Here is a 25,863-nt window from a genome sequence, read left to right on the forward strand (position 1 = left end):
TGGTAGAATTGTCCTTGATTTTAGTTTCTTCATTAGTCATAGTAAAAGGTGCTACAGACTCTTCCCAGAGTTTATTAGTCCATTTCTTTCTTCCAAAACCTGCAAGGACCAAGACTTAAAAGATCATGTTTGAGAAAAGACACATCTGCTCAGTTATACTCAGGATCATATCGCACCCCCCCCCCATTAGCCAAAAGGAAAGGGGGGATTACGTTAATATTGTCCCATAATCTAAGCAGCTTGTCTCAACATGAGCAGCAAGCCTGTGTCAGTTCCAAGTTCAACATTGCTGAAACACATACAGACACGCCAGATACTCCTATCTGAACCATCTCTTCCTAGGCCCTATCTTGGTCCTCACGAACACTGCTTCAGCATTGATTATAATTTCTGGAACAATGTTGTCTTTGATTCTTTCAATTCTGACAATACCAGCAGTGCCATGGACTCTTTAAGTGCATCAGTTCCCTATTCTGCAACAGTTCATAATTGAATATTTGTAAGTTCTTTCCCTTCCACAAAAGTCTCTTTATTTTGAAACTGTGTGGTAGGTAGCTCATATTTTCATGTCTTAATGGCTGACTCTATATCAGCAGCCACATTCTCACATAGGTAATCAGTTTGGGAGTGTCTGTCAGTTGTAGGAGAGCTTGAAGCTGGCATGGAGGGGGCAGGATCCCCTGTTCTCTTCCTACTATCCATTTTCTGGCTTTTCCTGTCCCTTCTCATTTTTTCTCCCTCTTCACATCTAGGAGGCTGCCAGAAAGAAGTGGGACATTAATGCTAGAGGTCTGAATTCATTGTTTCCAAAAGGCATTTATTTATTTCCTGAGTCAGTTGTTTACTGTTTCTGTCCCTAGTAAGAGCCACCAAATTAAAATAAAGTAAGGATATATGCCATGTTATTTCTGCTTCCAAAGTTTCTGTTAAAGAAGTAATGCCTAGGAATACATCTACTTTGTTAACTGAGGTATACATATACTATTGTACTTTGGTGATCAGGACAATAATGGTTCACCAGATATGCATCTGCTACACAGAAATTTCCTGTTTCATTGATCATAAGACCGATTCTCCCAAAATGAGAATCACATTCTTCATCATGATATGCAAACACTGAGACTAATATCCTAAATGATTAATCTTTCTGAAGAACTTCATGGATATCCATCCATGAAGCAATTCTAGTTAATCAAGTAAACTAAGGGTCGAAACAGTCCGCCTATTTGCACCAGCTTCCAGGTGGCTTCAGAGCACAGGGTTTTGACACAGCATGCTCGGAGGCCACTCAGAAGCCAGTGTCACGCCGCCTGCCCACCTTCCCACACGCGGCCCAGCTTCAGGGTACTCTGGCAGCTTGGTGTTTACAAGCTGCATGCTGCAGGAGCATTGTAAACCTGCAGTGGGGAGGGAAAAGCCATTTTTTTGCCGACTCCAAAAGGAGCAGCAATTTGCCCCTTCTTTTGGGGCCAGCAAAAAACCAGATTGGGGCATGCAGTGGCTGTGGCCCCAACCCAGCTCTCTCAGGGGCAGCTTCAAAACGTCCTTTGGGGCACTCTGTTTTGCCTCTTAGTTCTCATTAAACTCATCCATTGTATGTTAGAATGTATTCTTAGTTTGTATGCTCAAGTTGTACCTGTTTCTTCTGTCTGAGTTTATGACAGCAGCTTCTGCATGTTACCATACTAAATGATATTTAATAATCCATACCTTAAATGTTTCTTGAGAGGACTCAGTACTTATGGTACATTCCTCAGCAACTTCTGCAGTTTTTCTCTGGGGATTAGTGAACTAATGTGAAAGTCATTGAACACACCACTACTTGTGATCTCTGTCTTCTATCCTTAAAGAGAACCTTTTTGGTGGATGTTAGATTGACAGTGATACCCAGTACGCTGTGTACTACATACTGATCTACCTTACTTCTGTGTTTTTAGATATGATGTTGCCATGTCCCAGTGTGCAATTCCTTCCTAAAGTTATTTTCTATTTTCAACAACAAATTCAATTCAACAAAGAAATGATTTTTCCAGTCTTCTTTAAAATACCAAATGTGATGTTGAGTCTGGATATGGACATTTGGGAGTTATGTGGTTTTATATCTGGATAGGACTGCTGCCTTTGCAACATTTCCTTTACTATGAGGAATTGAACAGGGCCTTTTATCTTTGCTTCAGTACCTCTCATCCCAGATTGTTTTCATTATTAGGTTATGTTTCAACATATCTTTTGCTTGTGTGCCATTTGAATGTTCTTACTAGAAACATGGCTATCACTTATGTCTTTCTAGGAGATCTCATTACCAGACACCAACAAAGTAACAATGTTGTCTTGTGCACGTACTTTAGTGAAGGGGGGGGTTGGTTTTTTGTTTGTTTGTTTGAAGTGAAAGTGAGGACTGACAGCATTTGGGAGAGCTCTCCTCAACAGGCTTTTTTTAAAATTTTAATACAGTACCACATTCACGCTCAGTATGTCAACAGCCAGGGTACCCTATGTGTGCCTGCACAGAGACTATGAAGAAAAAGAACAGGTTGCTTACCTGTAACTTATGTTCTTCGAGTGATCATCTGTGAAGTCACACAATCCATCCTCCTTCCCCACTACAGGTGACTCCTTTGCTTTGGTGGGATATTCTCACAACAGTCATGAAGGAACTGAGTAGGAAGTGTGCACCTTGCCCCTTGAGGATTATGTAAAAGAGAAATATCTTCCTTTTGAGGGTAGGGGCATGAGCATCAGCTTTCAGACTTGAGCTCTAGAAATTTCCAGGATGGAGCACAGGCACAGACCCCATTTTTGTGACTGCATATATGACCACTCAAAGAACACCTGTCTGAGGTAAGCAACTTGTGATTTCTCTGAAGCTGTGACCTTTATCAGTTGAGTTTTCTCCACAGCTACTGCAAACTTGTTGCAGAACAATTTGGTAATCTACAAGAGAGCAAGCTGGTTATTACAAATCAATATGTAATCCTTCACCTTTGAAGCCCCAGGGTATTTGGTCCCCTCCTTGCCATCCCTCCTTTTTTCCCCTTGACTCCTTTGTTAGTTTCTGTGAATTGTCCTCTGCTAACTGATCACAAATTTTCTTGGAGCTCTTAGCCAGTTGTTTTCTTAGAATTTGCCTTCCTCCTCTCCTCCCACTTCTCAAGCATTTGCTTCTTCTACCATTTCCCATAGCCTTTGTGCATGCCCTACTCTCTTTTAGAGCAGTCACTGCACTGAGTTAATTTCTGCCCTATTTTACAAAGAATTTCCCTTCATGGATCGAATCGTTAACTTTTTGACAAAAATTTGTTCATAAATTGCATAAGTAGTAGTTTGTATCTTCAACAGTATGCGCTTAAACAAATTATGTGTTTTAACATGGTCTATCTCATAATCAGATTTTAACTAATTTTAGGGTAGCCTGAATTTGAACTTTTTAAAAAAAAAACTACTTTATAACCTATGAGCTTTCCCTGTAACTTGGCAGGTATTGATAATGAGTGGAGAAAAACTCAATGCATGCCACGTGAAGTATGTGTAGATGTGGGGAAAGAATCTGGAGCAACAACAAACATCTTCTTTAAACCTCCATGTGTGTCCGTCTACAGATGTGGAGGTTGCTGCAATAGTGAAGGGCTGCAGTGCATGAATATCAGCACAAGCTACATCAGCAAAACGGTAGGTTGTTATCTCACTTACATTCTGCATTTGCTTTTCTTGTTTAAGTAGCTGCATATCATTTAAATGCTCACTGCTACTTTGATATATTTTAAAGAAAATGTTATGTTGTACAGTGTGCCTGCATTATACGCGGGCGCACTATATGTGGCTTTGAGCGTACGTGCTCAAGCCGCGTGGGGCGCACGGGGTGGTGCGTCCCATTCAGATGAATGGGGCGCGTGAGCACCACCTCACCACCGCATGCACAAGCCCCATTCAAGTAAATGGGGTTCAAGCATAGTCGAAATTCGCCTTATACGGGGGTGGGGGGGGTCCGGAACGGATCCCTCACGTAAGGCACCTGGGCACTGTATTGTGGAATTGTAAAGTATAATATGAGTAAATTTGCCCTTAGAATTGTTAAGCAACCCTGCTAACCCTATCTCATCGGCAGATAGCATATTTTTGAGAGATCGGTGACCTTCCAGGAACGCTAGGTCAGGTTCCCAGGAAAAAGAATCATTCCTTCCCCCTCCTCCCCGCTGCCGAGGCATGTGTATATCCAGATAAATAAAGCTATCAAATCTTAAGTGCTCCTTCCTTCCCCCAAGTAATCTGCATTTCCTCTCGGAACTTGAAACAAAGGATCGCTTTGCACTCAAAGCAGTAAGCTAGTCTCTCTGCCTACCCCCTGTTGTGTTGCCAGCCAAATTTCTCCATTCATCCATCTCAGGAATATCTTAATCCAATCACTGTTCTTGTGTTAAAACCATCAACCAGTCCAGAATTATCGATTCCCGGGACAAGACATTCAACCTTTGTTACCTGATAGCCTATCACCAAGGGCTAATTTTAAGGTATAAATATATGGAGTTTATCACACTCCTCACCTTCCACCATGCTCCCGTTGCCCCAGCATCACCGATCTGCGATGGGAGCCTCCTTGTGGGATTGCGGATGGCACTTTTAAAGGGGAACACTTCCATTTTCGTCATGGAAGCGTTCTCGTAATTGTTTTAAAAAGGCTCCTGTTTAATAACGGATCAAATCGTCTAATTCCATTCTGCATTTTTAAAATAAAACCTTGATTCACCCAAAACCTGGAGTCCTCTCCAATTAGTACTGGTATACATTGGTGCAAATGGTCCAAAGCTAATAACAAATCTAATTTCCTCAACTTGTTCATTGGGAAATGGTATGTGACATTTTTGTCTTAGAATCATAGAATCATAGAGTTGGAAGAGACCACTAGGGCCATCCAGTCCAACCCCCTGCCATGCAGGAAATCCAAATCAAAGCATCCCTGACAGATGGCCATCCAGCCTCTGTTTAAAGACCTCCAAGGAAGGAGACTCTATCACCCTCCGAGGGAGTGCATTCCACTGTCGAACAGCCCTTACTGTCAGGAAGTTCCTCCTAATGTTCAGGTGGAATCTCTTTTCCTGTAGCTTGCATCCATTGTTCCGGGTCCTGTTCTCTGGAGCAGCAGAAAACAAGCTTGCTCCCTCCTCAATATGACATCCTTTCAAATATTTAAACAGGGCTATCATATCACCTCTTAACCTTCTTTTCTCCAGGCTAAACATCCCCAGCTCCCTAAGTCGTTCCTCATAGGGCATGGTTTCCAGACCCTTCACCATTTTTGTCGCCCTCCTTTGGACACGCTCCAGTTTCTCAATGTCCTTTCTGAATTGTGGTGCCCAGAACTGGACACAATATTCTAGGTGGGGCCTGTGTATCTTTTCCTGAATGTGAGCTGGCAGATGTGTAAAAAAAGATGCCTTATTTTGCAGGACTAGTCAATTCTCAGTTGACCTGTCGATGACGTGGATATAATTCTATTCCTTTCTTAAAGACTTAAACAATATTTCCTCTTCCTTGCATCTTGAAAAATCATAATTTGTCAAGTGAGACTTTGTGGCCAACTTGATCCTTCAGGCATTCCATTTGAAGTCTGTTTCATATATGTAGTTAATTCACCAACTCCCAACATGTAAGAAGGATAATTCGACATATATGTTAAAGAGCAATTCTGTGTTTCAAGTTCAAATGCAAGCCCAACTTCCTGCACCTACTTTCCGATGAGGGAGGAGAGAGAAAATTCAATTGTATTGCAAATTGTAAAAATTTTTCCTTGAAGACTGATCTATCGAGAAGATGATGTGCATTGTGTGTGTGTGTGTCTTCCTTGTCTGTTGATTTGGTGACCTCATGAATTGGCATATTGTTTTTAGGCAAGGAATACGTCGAGTGGTTTTGCCAGTTCCTTTCTATGAAATTATTAGGCCTACCCCCCCCCCCCCCCCCCCCCCCCCCCCCCCCCCCCCCCCCCCCCCCCCCCCCCCCCAGTACCTGGTTTACCCATCCAGTTACTTAACAGCTGCTGCCTGTTTAGCTTCCAAAATCCAGAGGGATCTGGTGCCTTGGGGTATTTAAGCCTTATGTGCATTCCAGAGACCACATTTGTCTCAATTTTGCCACCTGTTCAAAGGGGACTAGAAAAGATGTAAAATATAATGTAGAACCTATCCTTATTCTCCCCTGTTACTCTTCTCCTAATATGAAATTTTCTGGTGCATAAGCAATGCCCAGCAATATATTTTGTTAACTGAGGTATATCTTATGAAGATATTTGAGCTCTCAGTTATTCTTATGCTATTACCTATTAGTCTCAGTTCCTTTGTTACGAACTAAACCATTACATTTGCATTTCTTTTTGTGTAATAGCCTTACTTATCTTCTCTATCATGTTCAGGTTAAAGAACATAATTTTTGACTTCTTTAGCTAATGCCATTTGGGTTATTTTACGTAAAACCTGATATTCACAGTGCTGTTGAAATTTAACATTCAACTTCATATTTGTCATCATCATACTGTTGTACTTTTCGAGTTTACCTTAGGTTTCAGCTTTCAAGCAGGAAAAAATAAAATGAGTGTGCCGTCTACCTATACATAGCCAGACTATCTATCTGTCTGTCTGTTCGTATTATACCCCGCCCTTCAGCCCAGAGGGCTTTCAGAGCAGCCTACAATTATTATTTTAATTAGACAGTTCCCTGCCCTCAGGCTTACAATTTAAAAAGAATGGACACAAAAGGAGAAGTGGATGGTTGGTGAGGAAGGGGATCAGGTCCAGAGTTCTTCTTATTGCCTGGACAGTATGGTTAAAAAAAACATCAAAGCTACATTCTGTTAAATGATTTATATCTGGTTGCTTTTACTACAAACGTGTTCTCATTTCCCTCTTGTTTTGATATAGTGAAAATTCTGTGCATGGCATAACAATGTCTGTTTTTATGTTTATGTGGTGGGCTTGCCCCGCAATCCAATGTTGGGTCTATTTTTTATGTTTATGTGGTGAGCTGTAATTCTTTGAATTCGTAAAATTCAGTTTTCATGGTCATTAATGAGAAAACATGCCAAGACACAAAATTGCGATTTCTGGCTTGTAGAATAGCAGGCTCCAGGAAACAGAAGAAAGGGGTGATATTTTTTTCCCCCTTTTTTTTTTTTTTTTTTTTTCCCAGATCCCTGTGGATACCAAAATCCTACTTTTGTCGAGGGAACCATCCCCAGCCAATTTTTAAGCCCGCTCTGGACTGTTCCTTAAGTGTCGAAGTAAAGGCCAGTTTCATTAATGTCATCATGGACGCTGGATTTTACTAGCATTAGTTCAACAAATTAAATGCCCGACCTTGCAAACTATGTTCTCAGGCTGTTTAGTATTGAAAACTCAGTTGATGCATAATGACCTTCATAGAACTTCTAGGATTCTGGGGGAGTTTGCTTTCTCCCTCTCTTGTACAAAAATAGACTAGTCTCCAGAAATATTTCCCTCTTAATTTATTTCTGAAATGTATTTTTCTATACAAGTGCCCACCAGAATCATTGTCCTATTTCCAACTAACGAAAAGGCTCTTCTGTTTACATATTGGATTTAATTAAATATACGCTTACATCATATTAAGTGGAACACTAATAGCATTAGTTCTGTACTGAAACACAATGTTACGGACTCGTACTACCATGGGTTTATTGAAGGGGTCAAAGTAAAAAAAAAAGACAGCAGTGTATGATACAGAGCTATCGAAGTATTTAAAAATGTTTCATTTTCTCCTAAGCATTGTCACAGTCAACACTATTGAAAGTCCTGATTGAAATCTTTTCATAATGAATTGATCTGTTTTTTGGCTCCACATTTTGAAAATGTTCAAGGTAATAAGCTCTGCAAAGTACCTTGGCAAATGAACTGAGGTTTATTTGATTTTCTTTTTTAAAGAATATTAAATAACGCTTTTTAATTTTCTGGGTCACACTTATGAGCCCAGGGATGACCATCTTCCACGGATCATAAGAAAGATGGGCTCTCTTCACTCTGAGGGTAGAGGAAAAAACTACATCTTTGGAGGAAGAGCCAACCCATAGGGGCTTCTCCTAGGCCCCTGGACCTCTCAGGCCTTTAGGTCTCACCTTTGTTGTTCCCAGTGTCCGTCGCAGTATGTCATGATATATTAGGAGAGTTTTTTGGTCTGGTCCAGGCCTGGGCTGCCATCTCTAGGTCCACAAGGGTGCCCTGATCCAGATTTGGGAGGTTGATGACTGTGTCCATGTGGACCATGAAATGTATGAAGATTAATTACAGTTCAGGAGACTTCTTCTGCCCCAACTTGGCCGGCTCATGCCCTGCTTCTCTAGTTCATCAGGGCATAGTGGAGAATGGGTTACAGTGGCGACTGTACTTCTCCGTGGAATCATTGTATTGCACCATGGTAAAGTAACCTGTGACCCCCTCCTAAATAGAATATCACCCAGGTAATACAAAGGCTTATGTGCTAAGTTTGCAGCACATTGTGTAGTTAAAGTAAACCAAAAGTGACATTGGCGGGTACAAACCGCCATAAAATAGTATTGACTACGTATTTAGGGTTCGGAAGGGTCGGGCTTCTGCATCCCCCTATCCCTCGTACGTAGTCAATACATATAATCTGGTGTTGGCCGTTCCACCTGGCTGCCGCCAATTGACGTAGGGACGCTGTGCGTTCGCCACGTGCACGGCGGTCTTATGATGTTCAAGTGCGCCCTGGCACCTCGTGGTGTCATAACCGCGCGCGGAAGAAGCTCCATTTTGGAGCTTCTTTTTTGCTCGCAAGGGAGTTCGCAGTTTGGCTGCTGCTGCTCCCTCGCAGAGCACACAGCAGCCCCCAGCAGAACGCCACAACGCAGCGGTCTGTAACGCTCCCTTGAGGCCGTGTTGCATAGTAGTTGGCATTGGATATGGCGATTCAGGGTTCACATACAAAAATAGCCGTGGAAACTCACTGGGCTAAGTCCCACACGCCTCCGCCTCAGAGGATGGCACAGCACCTCCTGACAAAAAAAAAATACTGTGCTAGGATTGCCATAAGAACCGAGTCCACATGAATGCGCATTCACCACATCTGTCTTCAGTAAATTTGTTAAGTTGCCGTTGTCGAAATCGTTCATAAAAATTCTTTCGGGCCTGCACTGCCTAGTTCATTATCACTGATGATTTTGTACATTGACTCACTAGTGGGTACTGTTAAAGCTACTTAGTTTAGGGTAACATAACATAATTAATTACATTATTGTTGTCTCAATCATTTCTCTCTATTGAACCCATTTGTCAACAGCTAATCCTCTTTATGTGGGCTCTTTCATATGGGCTTGTATGTTTAACCAATGAAATATTGTTAGATAGCAATATGACAAAGTCGGTGGTCTCTCCAACCCCATTACTTCTCAGATCTGTAAACTGTTATAAAGATTTGTTTAATTTCTGGATTCATGTCCTGTGACATTAGCCCATTTGTTTTGGCATAAAGTTAGCATTTTACTTCCCTCAATACTGGATCTTACTTCTGGACAATGAAATATGTTTTTCTGAAGAGTTGTAGTATATATCGACAGCTCACATAGTTTCTGTGTTCTGTTAAATATTTGTGCTGGAGGTTCATTCGTTTATTCAGAGTTCTAATTAATAACCTTAACACTGTCAGAACAGAAGTTGCTTATTAATCTTCCAGCTATTAATAACAATGGTAAGAAGTCGCTGGTTTGCCTACATAATTGTATTCCATCATTAAAAATCCCAACATTGTCAACAGTTCCGTTACTGGGTAATTTAGATTGTAAACAACACTAATTTGAGATGTAGGCTTCTAACCAATAACAGCAAATTAATTGCAGAGTTTATATGTTTACATCGTAAATCGGGACTATCATCATAAATGACATTCAACACAGATATGCTCCACTAATATTTTAATTGATATACAAAAGGTCTGTTTCATTTTTACACTAAACCACTATGCTGAAGATTTAATTCGTTACACAATATCCCCCCCCCCCCCCCCCCCCCATAGTCTGTGAAACAATGAAAGGCCTTTTACTCAGCCCTACGTGCCATTGTGCCAAAGCAGGACTTTAGGGATTCGACCGTCGGGAAGACCACCGCCTATATAGCTGAGATTTATTGCAGTGGGGCTTGGATACCATGCAGGATGGAAACTTTTCCTGCCTGCCCATTTACTCCCAGGAAAACTTTCTGTTTCTAATATTGCATGTTTCATAACTGTTGATACTAACCTAAGAAATAGAAGCAATTACTTTTCAGATTGGATAGTTTCAAAGTTGTATATTGTTAATTAATTCTATGGCTCCATGGGATGTATCAGAGTGAGAGAAAGGAAAGACCTAACAATTGGGATTGCTTGTCTGCTACTCTGAGGGTTATCCTAGCATGGTCATAGGAAGCACTTACCACTATTCCTGTCATGTCAGTCGGTTTTCCAGGGGCACATCAGAGTTGGATTCAGCTTTGCTTTCCAAACATATTCTTCACACCCGCCTTCCCAAACAAACAGTTCATCTCCTCCCTGATTGTAATCAATCTTGGGTGGAATTTTCAAATGCTGCATCTCCCACCCCATCAAAGGACTGCTGTCACTTGGGTTGTGTTTTCCCGTTGATTAGGGATGTAGTGTTACGATTTCAAAGTGATGTGTGTTGTTAAAGGTTACTATTACTTTAATGACTTGTAAACGAAGTAACCTTTTATTTGTTCTATGTTAATTAGAACTAAGTACCTTGATAAGATTATTGCCTTCATTACTATGAGTTTCCAAATTTTTTTCAGTGATGCAGAGATGGAGACAAGTCTCTAATTCCAAAGGGCAGGCTAATAAGGTGCCCCATGTGAGGTCACCATCTGGCCATGTTGAGGTTCTGCTTCTTGAAAATTGCAGGATTACTGTTCCCATTAAGTTCAACTATTATTGCAATCTCTACATCAAAGTGCACACTTAGGGTCATTTCACAAAAAGCTATCTTACGTTCCCTGCCATCATTTTTAATTCTCTTTTACAGGTTGCCGTCCAACTATGAATATTCCTTATTGGAAGTGAAAATACTGGAAGCTTAAATGGACAGAAAATATCACTTGCTTTATACTGCCCTTATTGAAGTAATCATTGGGGGGAGGTGGACTTGACTCCAATATCATATAATCCAAGTTTATTTCTGTCTAAATTTATCCCCTATACACAATACCTTCTTAACCTGCATGATTAACAAATGGGATAACAATGGGGATATATGTCAGACGAACGCTTCTCAGAGGGCCGTATTATACAGGTATTTGGAAAAATGAACTGACCTTAGCAAGAAGCTTGACTTGGAACAACAACGATGGGTTGATAAGATGCTTGGATGGATGAAGACCTTTAGGAGCCAAGGCCTTGGCTTCCTCGTCCTGGCTCAAGTTCGCTTGCTACTCTGAATACTTACTTCATGGTTTATCATCTGAGGACACAATGACTGAAACTTGTAGATGATTCTGAACTTGCAACAAAGTGTTCTGGGATTTCTAACTGAAGTCCAAACATCTTTGTTGCGACACGACTCTATACGTGTGCATTCTGGAGTGAAAAATAAAAAAATGAAGGAATGCAAAGTGTCTTTGGAGCGAGTCGTCTAAATAGTTCAGGAGATCAGGTTCAAAACTGTTTATAAAGTCTTCATTTTGACGTCTCAAAGAGATCGCATTACCAATTTGGTGATTCACGATAGGGATGGTATAGCATTTCATCAGCAGCAGACATTTTAAATGCTGTTACCGGTTGAGTCTCCATTATCCAAACTCGCCTGTTCAGGATTTGGGGTTGTGGGTTTTTTTCTTCAGATTTTGGAATTTTGCATCTATAGGGAGATATCTTGGAGATGGGACCTAAAATGTAAACATGAAATTCATTTTATGTTTTTATATACGCCTTATACACATAGATTGAAGGTAATTTGTACATAAATATTTTTTAAAAATCTGTGTTGCATGAAACAGGAGTACTCATCTCAGCAACCCATGCAAACAGTTTTGGATTTTGAGGTATTTTAGAATTCTGGGCTTTTTAAGGGAGACTCAGCATTGTGAATTAACTGGTAAAGTAGAAGTAGTAGGGAATACAAGACGATGTATTGCAGATGGGATGGACTCACTCAAGGATGCCACAGCCATGAGTCTATACAGACCTCAGCAGGGTTCTTGATGACAGGATGGCTTGGAGGTCTCACATCATCGAGTCAAAAAACCCATACGTCAAAAGTTGACCTTGACACAATTAACTATAGATGTCCCAAGGACCATTACGTCCCCAGTTACAGTCTTGCTTTTTTTCTGCACACTCTATACCACCTTACCATTAATTTTCCCCTCTTCTTCAATTAGGCAAAATTGTCTGGGCATAGAAATAAATCAACATAAAAGTTATAGATTCTTTTCTATTTTTAACGCTTGTCAACAAATCTCAAAAAATGAAATGTGCTGACAACTGTCAATCACTATAAATGCATTATATTTTATATTCCCTGTCCATCATCAGGCGTGAGCTGTGAAGTCAGCCAGTAATAAGTATTTGGACCTTTAATAATCAGGAAAGCTACCAAGGTGGCATCAAGGGAAGAAGAAAGTCAGTACAGTATGTGAAAATGCCAGAGTGTTGCAGAAAAATATAATAGAAGAGCAAGGAGACCAATGACGAGAGCCAAAATATTGCTTCCTACATTTTTCTGTGGAAAAGTTACCACTATAGATATGCATTGCTTTTACAAAATTAATGCAACTATTATAGCCCAAAAGAAATAAATTTTTGCCCATCTAAATGGATACAAGTTAAATCTAACTCAAAGCCTGTAACTTTATTTCAGTTGAACATGTCTAGGAACACACAATAAATAGATTATATGTACCGACTTTTAAGTTCATGACAATTAGTATTATCATGCTGTGGTTATATCTTTCAAGTCATTTCCCATATGACACCTTATTCACCTTGTCACTTTTTTTTCTTTCGTCCCTTTTTCCTTTCCTAAAGGTTTTTCTGGCAAGTTCTTCGGGGGGGAGGAGTTCCCATTTGCCCTCATCAAGTTTGAGAGTGATGATTGCCAAGGTACCCCGTGGTTCCATGGGCTAGCAGGATTTGAATTATGTCTCCCAGTGTCCTATTCTAACACTCAAACCCATAAGGCAGTAGGATGTTAGATTTACATTGCTATACCAATTATAAGAGAACCTAGCACAGAGGTAGGCAACCCTTTTGAGCCCGCGTGGCCGGGTTGCTGTCCTCAGACAACGGGGGGCCGAAGCCAAAAATAAATAATTAAATAATTTTTAAAAAAAATTTAGAATAAATTCAAACCCGGGACAAATGAGGACAGAATTTCAAATGGAGGGACTTTTTAAATAAAAAATGGAGGTCACATGAAAAAAATTGCTGGATTTTAACTAAAGTTAAGATAAATGCATGTTTTGAGGCTTCTATCGACCAATTGCCTCACCCTGCCCCTCGCGCAAGAAAGCAAAGGCCCAGCAGCATCGGTGGCAGGAACCAGGCTGGGTCCCGTCCCAAGGCCTCGCAGGCCCGCATCCGGCCCGCGGGCGCCCCAGGTTGCATACCCCCTGACTAGCACTAATGTGGTTTCCAATCTGTAAGCTAATTGGGCCCCATCAAGCTGGATACCTCATTTACTGACCTCAAAAGGATCAAAGGTTGAGTGCACCTTGAAGGCTTCCGGAATCAAACTAAAAAGCTGTCGCGCAGCACTGGCATTTAACACTGTGCCCAGGGGCCACCAGTACTAAACTGAAGTATGTGGCCACCTTTTTAATAAATTGGACAAAATCTTCCACAAACTGGTAAATTCCAACAATACAAACCCATCCACATCTGTTCAGAAATAAGTCCCGTTTCAACTACATAGTGTGTATAGCTTGTTTTTGAATCGACTGTCAATAATTTAAGGCAGGAGAATCTATTTAAACACCAAAACAAACCATATCACTCATTGATGATAACTACATTGGGGTTAATACATTTGAATTTTATTTAAAAGTTTTAAAAAATATAATAATATTCACCACAATATTTTATTCAGGGTTTATATCGATACCAAACTCCTTCAATTGAGTTTTGTTTCCATATTGTTGACATGTATTATGTACACTAGAGTTGATTCTCCTTGTGAGGATTATAGACGTGTATTGGAATACCATCTGTTCCGGTGTTTTCTTTTCTTAGTTTCTTTTATTGCAGTGTCCACTCTCGCTTTTTCGGAATTTGAGTTCATCCATATGGTTTCCTTACATGTGTCATTAATTTTTTTCCATCTCTTTATACAGTCAGCCCTCCTTAATCCCTGGATTTTTTCTCCACAGATTCAAGCATTCCACAGTTTGAAAATATTCAAAAGAAGTATATAAATTCCAAATAGCAAGCCTTGATTTTCCATTTTCTCGGGACCACATTTTGCTCTACCATTATCTATACTGGGACGGGCATCCCCCCCCCCCCCACGGACTTTGCTATCCAGAGGGATTCTGGAAACCAAACATCATTGGAGAACACAGAGCTCACTGTCTACACTTTTGGTGATTGTATTAAATGCCTTTTTATTCTTCTTCTTGATTCTTGTTAGTGTGTTCTTGTAATTGTCATATAGCCTCCCCTCTTGGTTGAAAACTTGCCTTGCATCCTGGATTTTGGGAAGAGGCTCTCATTCTTCTTGTTGTTATCTTTTTTCTGCCTTGATCTTATAGTAGTCTCTTCTCTTGTGCACTAGGGCATTGTTTTTTTTTTTTTTATAACAATTATATGCATATACTGGTCTTGATCCTGTCTCTCTTTTTCTTTTACTTCTCATCTTTCCTTTTTGCTTTAACGGTTTCATCTTTTCGTCGTTGTTTCTTTTGTTTCTTTTGACCATTGATAGTGTCTTCTGCCTTCTTTCTCTTAATTATGCCCCTTGACTTTATAGACACAGCACAAAGCAAACAGATAGGCCATGCTCTGTAATAATCCACTGATAAAAGCAGTTATTTCAGCAGAACTGTGCGGAGACAATTCACAGTGTGTCTCTCATGATCTTCTCTGGAGGATTGCGGAAACCTCTGGAACATATTTTGTGATACAATGTACTGGCCGGAGCGAGGAGAAAATAACGTGCGTTTACGTGGGGGATGTCGGAGAAGAGAAACTATCTGTTCCCCGCTATTCAGTGAAGTTCACTTTTGGCTCTTTCTATCGACTGAAATTATTACAACCCCCCTTTTTTTTTTTAACTTGGAAGTACAGCATACTGAACTCTGTTACACAATATTGATGTGTGTGTGTGTTGTGTGCCTCTTCCATGAGTAGACAAATTGTTTTAACACATCACAGATCTATTGGTTTGGCACCAAAATGTAAATCCATGAGAAAGTGGAGGCTGATGAGAAAGAGAGATAAAAAAAGCATCCTTAGATGCATTTTAAGAGAAACTTGGAGTCGTCTTGGACAATTCAGAATGTTTTTATTTACTTTCTTAGAGCTACCCGTTTATTAACTGTTAGATCTCATTTCTTTCGGCTTTGGCTTACCTAACCTGGTTGTTTCTTACCAGCTGTCAGTTTGGGAAAAGCTGGCTATGAAAACTGATGTTGCACGCACGGCTAATTGACAATCTCCATTCTTCTAGTTTTAAGTGAAGGTAGCTTCCGTTATACACCGGTTCTTTTGTTACACCCTGCTTCCCACTTTCGTGCCCTCTGTGGGATACACCTTTATCTTCTGCTTCAAGAGTTACATTGCCCACGGACACACTGTCCTCTTTTCATTATACTTCTGCGATACAGCTGGTTACAAAATATTCATGTTGCAAAACAAATTTTTACTTCTTCCTTCTTTTGGCATTAATAAAAAGATTGCAGAGAAAACCCTCATACGTGCAAATCATGTTTTCTTACATCCTGTTGTAGCTATTTCTTGCAGTGCTGGCTCAGCAGTTGGGTTAAGACGTTGACTCTGACAACCGCAAGATCGGTGGTTCAAGACCCAAGCGGCACATAGTGGAGTGGAGCTCCCCCATCACTCGTCCCAGCTTCCTGCCAACCCGCCGTAGAAACGATGTACAAGCTGAACTGGATAAATAGATACCAACTTGGTGGGAAGGTACCAGTGTTCTGTGCAGCTTATGATTGTTACATGACCACAGAGTTGTCTTGGGTCACGTGGCTCTTAGCTTGTACATGGCTATGAGCACTGCCTCTACAGTCAGACACAATTTGATAACCATGTAAAACACGGAAACCTTTTACTTCACCTTTTTACCTTTATTTTTCTATTGCAAAAATCTGCTATCTTACGACTGTGAAAGTAACCAAAATGCTTGAGGAACAGCCGTCACACACGCACTGTGCTGCCGCCAATCTTAGGGTTCCAGAGTGCATAGCATCCGCATGCTCCAGAAACTCTAGCTGGGTGTGGGGTGGCGGCCTAATGGTGGCCTCTGTCCACCATGGGGGCGCCATCCATCTTGACGTAAGAAAATGCGCCGCGTATAGACCGTTGCATTTTTTTTTTTTTTTTTTTTTTTTTTTTTTTTTTTTTTTTTACTCGTGTCGCTTATGTCACGCGCGTTGCCAATGCGTGCACTCATGCCGTTCGTGAAGCGACCTAAACGCAACTGTTTTTCTGGGTCTTTTTGGGGGTGGAGGGACCACTGTGCAGTTCAGTTTGGCTGCTGCGGTATCCCTCCGCAGGAACACACGGCTGCACCCGTGCGTCCTTTCTTGGACGTATGTATGGGCCAAATGGAAAACAGTAAATTTCAACCTCTGGAAAATTTATATTCTTCTTTATGAAACAGATGTGTTTGTCTGTTAAATTTTAATTGTACCCTAGCACAGGTGTTTGTGATTTGTTAACCTTGTAATGTCTTCTAACAAATATCAAACCGTGCCACATCTCTCCCTGTTTGTGTAAAGTTAGTAAAACCCTTAAGTGGACAAACTTCATACACCTTTAGCGGCGGGGGGACTTGGGGAAAATTTCTGTTGCCACTCCATTTCTCTTCGGTTTAAGATTCATATAAACTTATTATTCAACAATGCAATCTTATTGTCATTTCCCCTTTTTCAAATTATTACTACATTGTTATGTTTTAAGATTTACATAAACATTACTTATTCTAGTTGTTTTTTATTTATTTTTTACAGATTAGATATTGGTTTTATTTAATGGTTTGTTACTGCATAATTAGAACGACAGCAGCCAAATATGACATAAGATTCTGCAGCCCATTGCTTTTCTGGTCAAGGTATTTAAATGTATGGCCACCAAAACATTGTGTTCATGTGGCCTGAAAATTACTGTGCTGTTTTGATGTAAACTGGCATTTTATAAACTACAATGACCAGTCTTAGCTCACATATTTCTTGCCATGCAATCACAAAATTGGAGCTACCACAAATATTGGCTATGTAGTTAGTGTAATCTCTCGCTCAAACAGTTTGTGAACAGAGCTTTCATTCTAGACTGACCAAAACAGGTTCTAAGAGTAAAAAAGAACACCTTAGGTATATGAGCACGATTCTTTCCAATGGCATACATAAGCCACGTCTGTTCTCTTTAGTTTTGGATCATTACTCTACATTTTTCCCTTTTTTTTTTCCCCCCCCCTTTGGATCTCTTTAGTTCTTGGCCCTTACATTATCGCACATTAAACACTGGATTTTTTTTAATGATGACTTTGTACCGTGTTGCATAATTACGAAGCTGTCCGTAATCATTTCAAATCTGCTATTTTTCGCTATGCTACTAATAGATAGCTGTCCAAATTTCCTTGTCACAACATGTGATTTTATACTTTTTCTATCTGCTGTTACCTAGCTCAGGCTTAAAATGTGTTGTTCTGCTAGGCTGAAATGAGATTATATTGCTTGCCATTTTTTTATTTGCTTTTTAAGAAGTTCTTCCTACAATTAGGCCATTCTCCTTATTAAATTTCACTGTTATGTTTTTAGGCTCATTCATTATTTCTTCTTCTGCTGCTGTTCCTCTCACTGTCTCCCATTCTTCTTCTTCTTATCCTTCTTATTAGTAGTAGTAATAGTAAATATATTTATTTGTATCCTTCCTTCTCCAAAAACTAGGACTCAAATTTAAAAGAACAATACAATTAAAACTTACAAAAATGCGAACATCAAAAAGAATTTAATTACTGTATTCACCGTATTAAAACAATTCAACCCGTATCTTGCAATGTACCTATCCCATTGGTTGTTGTCTGATGGCGGAAGGAATAATGGTTTTAAAACCTCATTGACTCGTAACTGAGCCTATTGAAAGCCTGAATTTTCCTGACCTGTTGTCTTATTATTACATTATCTGTTGATCTCATGAATCATGCTCCCATTCATTTCCTAAGGAAAATCACAGGTCAATTTAAATCCTAAAGTCCTGATCTTTTAAAATGTTATTGGAAACTTATTATCTTTTATTGAATGAACTCATTCGCTATTAACTATGTGTTAGAATTTGTAGTATTTAAAAGGAGTGGGAGAAAAAAACTGAAAAACATTGCATTCTCCCGTTCTTAATTGCATGGTTAATAAACTATTCTCCTGTGAGGTGGTCTGTTGCCATATGCTGCTGGCCATTTCTTTGAATAGTAATGAGATGAAGTGGCCAATATCCAATCTCTTACTTCTTCCTTGGTTCATTTATACTCCAGACCGTGTTGATAAAAGACTCTGCGAAAGTAGTAAAAAGTGGAGGATCACTGCAAGTCCCTGAAGACCTATTTTTGTCAATGAAGTCTTTATATCAGAAGGATTTATCTTGCTCAAAATTAATCATTTGATTAATATGCCTAACGTTTGCTGTTGTAATGTGCAAGTAATATTATCCTTATTTTTTAAAGCGACTTAGTTGCAAAGCAAAAGAGTTGGAGGCGCAGTTGCGATTCCGTATCCAGTTGGATGAACTCATGACAGTACTTTATACAGACTACTGGAAAATGTTCACATGTCAGTTGAGAAGAGGGCGCTGGCAACCCACAATAGGGAGCAGTCCACTTCGATGCCAAAATAGAGGACTTCAAATATCCAATAAAATTTTGCGCAGACATTACAATGCAGAGATCTTGAAACAGTAAGTAGTGAAGTAATTTAATATCTAACCAGTATTGTTACATCACAGTGTAAGGACTATCATTTTTCATTCCTGTGTTTTTTAGAATTTAAGTTCTGTAAAGGAAAAAATAGATCGGCCATATTACAACTACATATTAGTATAATCGCATCTCAAGCCTTCTAATAACAAGAGGCTGGCATACCAGCTTACTGTTATTTTAGTTGTTTTTAACTTTACAGTTGATAAAATGTACAACTTATCTGGATGCATTCAGTCTAGGTTTAAACTAAAGCTTTTTGCAGAATACTGGATTACGCAACCTCGTCAGAAGCGAGATGACGAGATGAGGAGAGAGCTAGGTGAGACCAGTTATGTAGGAGAAAGCCGAGAGGATTTAAAGAAAAGATGATTTCTGGTTTTTTACATTTTTGCATTTTGTCTTGAAAAATTGTTTTTTAGACCAGATAGCTTAGAGGAATGGGTGAACTGATTTCACTAAGGAGTTTGTCCCTCTTGTGATAATATCGTGTGTTCTTCATTCTATGTGATTTCCAGCTCTGGATCCTGTTGTTGGTCAATTCCCAGTTTTTTTTTAATTTAAATTAGTTTGTGAGGCCCTCATCTTGTTATAGGGGAGTATCTAACATTCTATTTTGCTTTGAGGAGAGGATCTGCTAGGTTTTAGGTCTTGTGCGGAAATGACGAATGGTAAAAACTGTTTGACCGGAAAATTCGACCAGGACAAATTATTTTCATTTTCTGCCGTCTGTTCTTTTTATTTTGTAATCTCTGGCTGCAGGCACATATATGGCGTTCTGCAGACTCGCACCCATTCTTGGGAAACTTTCTAGAGCTCAAGCTCAGTGAGCTGGGGTTCCGTTCAGCTGCCCACTCCCACCCTTCTTTATTCAAGAGGAATTTTCTTCTTAAACATTGCACTTTTGAAAGTGGGGTAAGACAGTATATTGCTTTCCCCTGCAGTTTTCTTTTGACAGTGTCTAGGCAACAATATTTTTTTGTCGGTTTTTCAGGCTTGTGACCCCTGTTCTTAGAAGAGTTTATTCCTCTGTGGCTGGCATAGGCCAACTTAGAAAATGTTCTCTTATATTTTCTTTTACTCAAGAGTTTCCACTTGCTTTTACTTTTGAGCTCTTTACTAAATGCACTTTGCATTTTTCATTTTTGCGTTTGTGTGTCTGTGATTACCCTTCCCTTACGTTTACTCATGCAACTGGTCTCTCCTAAAGAAGTACTCATGACTTTAAGAGTACATTTCAAGCTCTGTTGACAGTGGTCTAACGTTATGTCTAATCTGTTCTGGTTGTTGTGATTATTGCTGTCTAATCTCCTTCGCTGATGTCTATCTTCATTTTCAAATTTTTTTAGTAAGTAAACTCACAGGGACCATTCTTTTCAATTATGTGTCTTTACTTTCTTTTTATTTTTCTGGCAGCCATGCCATGTCTTGCCAGCCCCAGACATTATAGCCACCATGACTTCTTAAGGAAGCTGGTAGAATTGTCCTTGATTTTATGTTTCTTTCATTAGTCATAGTAAAAGGTGTTGTTTTCTAAAGATTTTTTTTTTTTTCTCTTCAGAGTTTATTAGTCCCATTTCTTTCTTCCAAAACCTGCAAGGACCAAGACTTAAAAGATCATGTTTGAGGAAAAGACACATCTGCTCAGTTATTACTCCGGATTCATAATCGCACCCCCCCATTAGCCAAAAGGATAAAGGGGGGGATACGTTAATTTCTTTGTCCATAATCTAAGCAGCTTGTCTCAACCATGAGCAGCAAGCTGTGTCAGTTCAAGTAATACATGCTGCCTGCAAACCATACAGACAGCCAGATACTCCTATCTGAAAAATCTCTTTCTAGGCCTATCTTGGTCCTCACGAAAACCCTGCTTCAGCCATTTGATTATTTTCTGGAACATGTTGTCATTGATTCTTTCAATTCTGACAATACAGCCGTTGCCAGTGCTCTTTAAGTGCATCAGTTCCTATTCTGCAAACAGTTCATTAATGAATATTTGTAATTCTTTCCCTTCCACAAAAGGTCTTTTATTTGAAACTGTGTGGTAGGTAGCTCATTTTCATGTCTTAATGGCCTGACTCTCTATCCGCAGCCAACTTCTCACATAGGTAATCAGTTTTGGAGTGTCTGTCAGTTGTAGGAGGCTTGAAGCTGGCATGGAGGGGCAGGATCTCCCTGTTCTCTTCCCTACTATCCCTTTTTGGGCTTTTCCTGTCCTTCTCATTTTTTTCTCCCTCTTTCACATCTAGGGAGGCCTGCCCGAAAGAAAGAAGTGGACATTAATTGCTAGAGGTCTGAATTCATTGTTTCCAAAGGATTTATTATATTTCCTTGAGTCAGTTGTTTTACTGTTTCTGTCCCTAGTAAAAGAGCCACCAATATTAAAATAAAGTAAGGCTATCATATGCCATGTTATTTCTGCTTCAAAGTTTCTGTTAAAGAGATAGTAATGCTAGGAATACATCTACTTTGTTAACTTAGGTATACTATTATATACTATTGTACTTTGTGATCCAGGACAATATGGTTCACCTAGAGTATGCATCTGCCTACACAGAAATTTTCTGTTTCTTTCTTCATAGACCGATTCTCCAAAATGAGGAATCACATTCTTCATCATTGATATGCAAACACTGGACTTTAATATCCTAAAATGAATACTTTTTCTGAAGAACTTCATGGCATATCCATCCATGAACGCAATTCTAGTTAATCACGTAAACTAAGGGTCGAAACAGTTGCTTATTTGCCACCAGTTTCCAGTTCTTCAGAGCCACAGTGTGTTTTGGACCCACAGCATGCTCGGATGGACCACTTCCAGAAGCCAGTGTCACGCCGCCCTGCCCCCACCTTCCCAACGCGGCCAGCTTCATGGTTTACTCTGGCAGTTTTGTTGTTTACAAGCTGCATGCTTTGAGGGGAGCCGTTTGTATAAACCTGCGAGTGGGGAGGGGAAAAAGCCATTTTTTTGCCGGACTTCAAAGGAAGCAGCAATTGCCCCTTCTTTTGGGTCCAGCACAAAACCAGATTTGGGCCTGCAGTGGCTGTGTGCCCCAACCCAGCTCTCTCAGGGGCGGCTTCAAAAACGTCTCTTTGGGGCACTCTGTTTTGCCTCTTAGTTTTCATTAAACTCTCCATTGTATGTTAGAATGTATTCTTAGTTTGTTATGCTCAAGTTGTACCTGTTTCTTCTGTTCTGAGTTTATGACAGCAGCTTCTGCATGTTACCCTACTAAATGATATTTAATACTCCGGATACTTAAATGTTTCTTGAGAGGACTCAGTTACTTATGGTATCAATTTCCTCACGCAACTTTGCAGTTTTTCTCTGGGGATTAGTTAACTAATGTGAAAGTCATTGAAACCACACACTACTTGTGATCTCTGTCTTCTATACTTAAAGAGAAACCTTTTTTGGTGGATGTTAGATTTGACAGTGATACCCCAGTACGTCTGTGTACTACATACTGATATACCTTACTTCTGTGTTTTTAGATATGATGTTGCCATGTCCAGTGATGCAAATTCCTTCCTAAAGTTATTTCTATTTTCAACCAACAAAATTCAATTCAACAAAGAAATGATTTTTCCAGGTCTTCTTTAAAATAACCAATATGTTGTGTTGAGTCTGGCTATGGACATTTGGGAGTTATTGTTGTTTTATATTGGATAGGACTGCTTGCCTTGCACATTTTCCTTTCCTATGAGGCTTGAACAGGGGCCTTTTCTTTGACTTCAGTATCTTAATCCCAGATTGTTTTCATTATTTAGGTTATGTTTCAACATATTTTTGCTTGTGTGCCATTTGCATGTTATTACTAGGAAACATGGCTATCACTTATTGTCTTTTAGGAGATTCATTACCAGACACAACAAAGTAACAATGTTGTCTTGTGCAGTACTTTAGTGAAGGGGGGGGTTTGGTTTTTTGTTTGTATTGTTTGAAGTGGAAAGTGATGACTGACAGCCTTTGGTGCGAGCTCTCCCTCAACAGGGCTTTTTTATAATTTTAATACTACATTCCGCCTCAGTATTCAACCGCCAGTGTACCCTATGTGTGGCCTGAACAGAGACTATGACGAACAAGAACAGGTTGCTTACCTGTATTAACATGTTTCCTTGAAGGATCATCTGTGAGTCACACAATCCATCCTCTTCCCCCACTACAGGTGACCTCCTTTGCTTTGTGGTATTATTCTAACAACCGTCTGAAGGAATGCGTAGGAAGTGTTGCATCCTTGCCCCTTGAGGATTATGTAAAAGAGAACTTCTCTTCCTTTTGAGGGTAGGGGGCTATGAGCAATTCAGCTTTCAGAACTTGAGCTCTATGAAATTTCCAGGAGGAGCACAGGCACAGACCATTTTGTGACTGCATATATGCCCCCTCAACTAACCCCTGTCTGAGGTCAAGCAACTTGTGTTTCTCTGAGAAGCTTGTGACCTTTATCAGCGTTGAGTTTTCTCACAGTCTACTGCAACTTGTTGCAGAACAATTTGTTATCTACACGATGAGCAAGCTTGTATTACAATTCAATAGTTTAATCCTTCACCTTTGAAGACCGGGTATTTGGTCCCCCCCCTTCCTCTTGCATCCCTCCTTTTTCTCCTTGACTCCTTTGTTAGTTTCTGTGATTGTCCTCTGCTATAACATATTCACAAATTTTCTTGGCGATCTTAGCCAGTTGTTTTCTTAGAATTTGCCTTCCTCCTCTCCTCCCACTTCTCAAGCATTTGCTTCTTCTTACCATTTCCAATAGCCTTTGTGCATGCCCTACCTCTTTTAGAGCCAGTCACTGCACTGAGTTCATTTTTTGCCCTATTTTACCAAAAGAATTCTCCCTTCATGGATCGAATCGTTAACTTTTTGACAAAATTTGTTCATAAATTGCTAAGTAGTAGTTTGTATCTTCCCAGTATGCGCTTAAACAAACGTATGTGTTTTAACATGGTTCTATATCATAATCAGATTGTGACTAAATTTTTTTAGGGTTAGCCTGAATTAAACTTTTTAACAAAAAAACGTACTTGCTTAACCTAGTGAGTTTCCCTGTAACTTGGCAGGGTATTGATAATGAGTGGAGAAAAGAAAAACTCAATGCAGTTCCACGTGAAGTATGTTGTAGATGTGGGGCAGGGAAAGAATCTGGAAGGCAGAGCAACAACAAACCTCTTCTTTAAAACCTCCATGTGTGTTCGTCTACAGATGTGGACGGTTGCTCCATAGTGAAGGGCTGCAGTGCATGAAATTCAGCACAAGCTACATCAGCAAACGGTAGGTTGTTATCTCACTTACATTCTGCATTTGCTTTCTTTGTTTAAGTAGCTGCATATCATTTTTAAATGCTCACTGCTACTTTATTATTTTAAAGAAAATGTTATGTTGTACAGTGTGCCTGCATTATACGCGGGCGCACTATATGTGGCTTTGAGCGTACGTGCTCAACCCGTGGGGCGCACGGGGTGGTGCGTCCCCTTCAGATGAATGGGGCGCGTGGCACCACCTCACCACCGCATGCACAAGCCCCATTCAAGTAATGGGGTTCAAGCATAGTCGGAATTCGCTCTTATCGGTGGGTGGGGGGGGGTCCGGAACGGATCCCTCACGTAAGGCACCTGGGCACTGTATTGTGGAATTGTAAAGTTAATATGAGTAAATTTGCCCTTAGATTGTTAAGCAACCCTGCTAACCCTATCTCATCGGCAGCGATAGCATTTTTTGAGGATCGGTGACCTTCCAGGAACGCTAGGTCAGGTTCCCAGGAAAAAGAATCTTCCTTCCCCCTCCTCCCCGCTGCCGAGGCATGTGTATATCCAGATAAATAAAGCTAATCAAATCTTAAGTGCTCCTTCCTTCCCCCAAGTAATCTGCATTTCTCTCGGAACTTGAAACAAAGGATCGCTTTGCACTCAAAGCAGTAAGCTAGTCTCTCTGCCTACCCCCTGTTGTGTTGCCAGCCAAATTTCTCCATTCATCCATCTCAGGAATATTAATCCAATCACTGTTCTTGTGTTAAAACCATCAACCAGTCCAGAATTATCGATTCCCGGGAAAACATTCAACCTTTGTTACCTTGATAGCCTATCACCAAGGCTAATTTTAGGTATAATATATGGAGTTTATCACACTCCTCACCTTCCACCATGCTCCCGTTGCCCCAGCTCACGATCTGCGATGGGAGCCTCCTTGTGGGATTGCGGATGGCACTTTTTTAAAGGGGAACACTTCCATTTTGTCATGGAAGCGTTCTCGTAATTTGTTTTAAAAAGGCTCCTGTTTAATAACGGATCAAATCGTCTAATTCCATTCTGCATTTTTAAAATTAAAACCTTGATTCACCCAAAACTGGAGTCCTCTCCAATTTGTACTGGTATACATTGGTGCAAATGGTCCAAAGCTTAATACACATCTAATTTCCTCAACTTGTTCTTGGGACATGGTATGTGACATTTTTGTCTTAGAATCATAGAATCATGAGTTGGAAAGACCACTAGGGCCATTCCTCAACCCTGCCATGCAGGAAATCCAAATCAAAGCATCCCCACAGATGGCCATCTAGCTCTGCTTAAAGACCTCCAAGAAGGAGACTCCATACACACCGAGGGAGTTGTTCACAGTCGAACAGCCCTTACTGTCCGGAAGTTCCTCACTAATGTTGAGGTGAATCTCTTTTCCTGTAGCTTGCATCCAATTGTTCCGGGTCCTTTTCTCTGGA

At 40.2% G+C, this 25,863-nt stretch overlaps 1 protein-coding gene across 3 annotated transcripts in view; it reads left to right on the forward strand.

Moving 5' to 3' along the window:
* The window catches only part of VEGFC (vascular endothelial growth factor C), an 82,351-nt gene that overhangs the window by 35,710 nt on the left and 20,778 nt on the right, over window positions 1-25,863 (forward strand). For all 3 annotated transcript variants that reach the window (XM_042470719.1, XM_042470717.1, XM_042470718.1), the window contains exon 3: window positions 3,479-3,669. In XM_042470719.1, coding sequence (XP_042326653.1) covers window positions 3,479-3,669 — 191 coding nt within the window. The remainder of the gene's footprint in view (window positions 1-3,478; window positions 3,670-25,863) is intronic.

This window comes from Sceloporus undulatus, chromosome 5 (genome assembly GCF_019175285.1).
Source record: "Sceloporus undulatus isolate JIND9_A2432 ecotype Alabama chromosome 5, SceUnd_v1.1, whole genome shotgun sequence".
NCBI classification, from domain to species: domain Eukaryota; kingdom Metazoa; phylum Chordata; class Lepidosauria; order Squamata; family Phrynosomatidae; genus Sceloporus; species Sceloporus undulatus.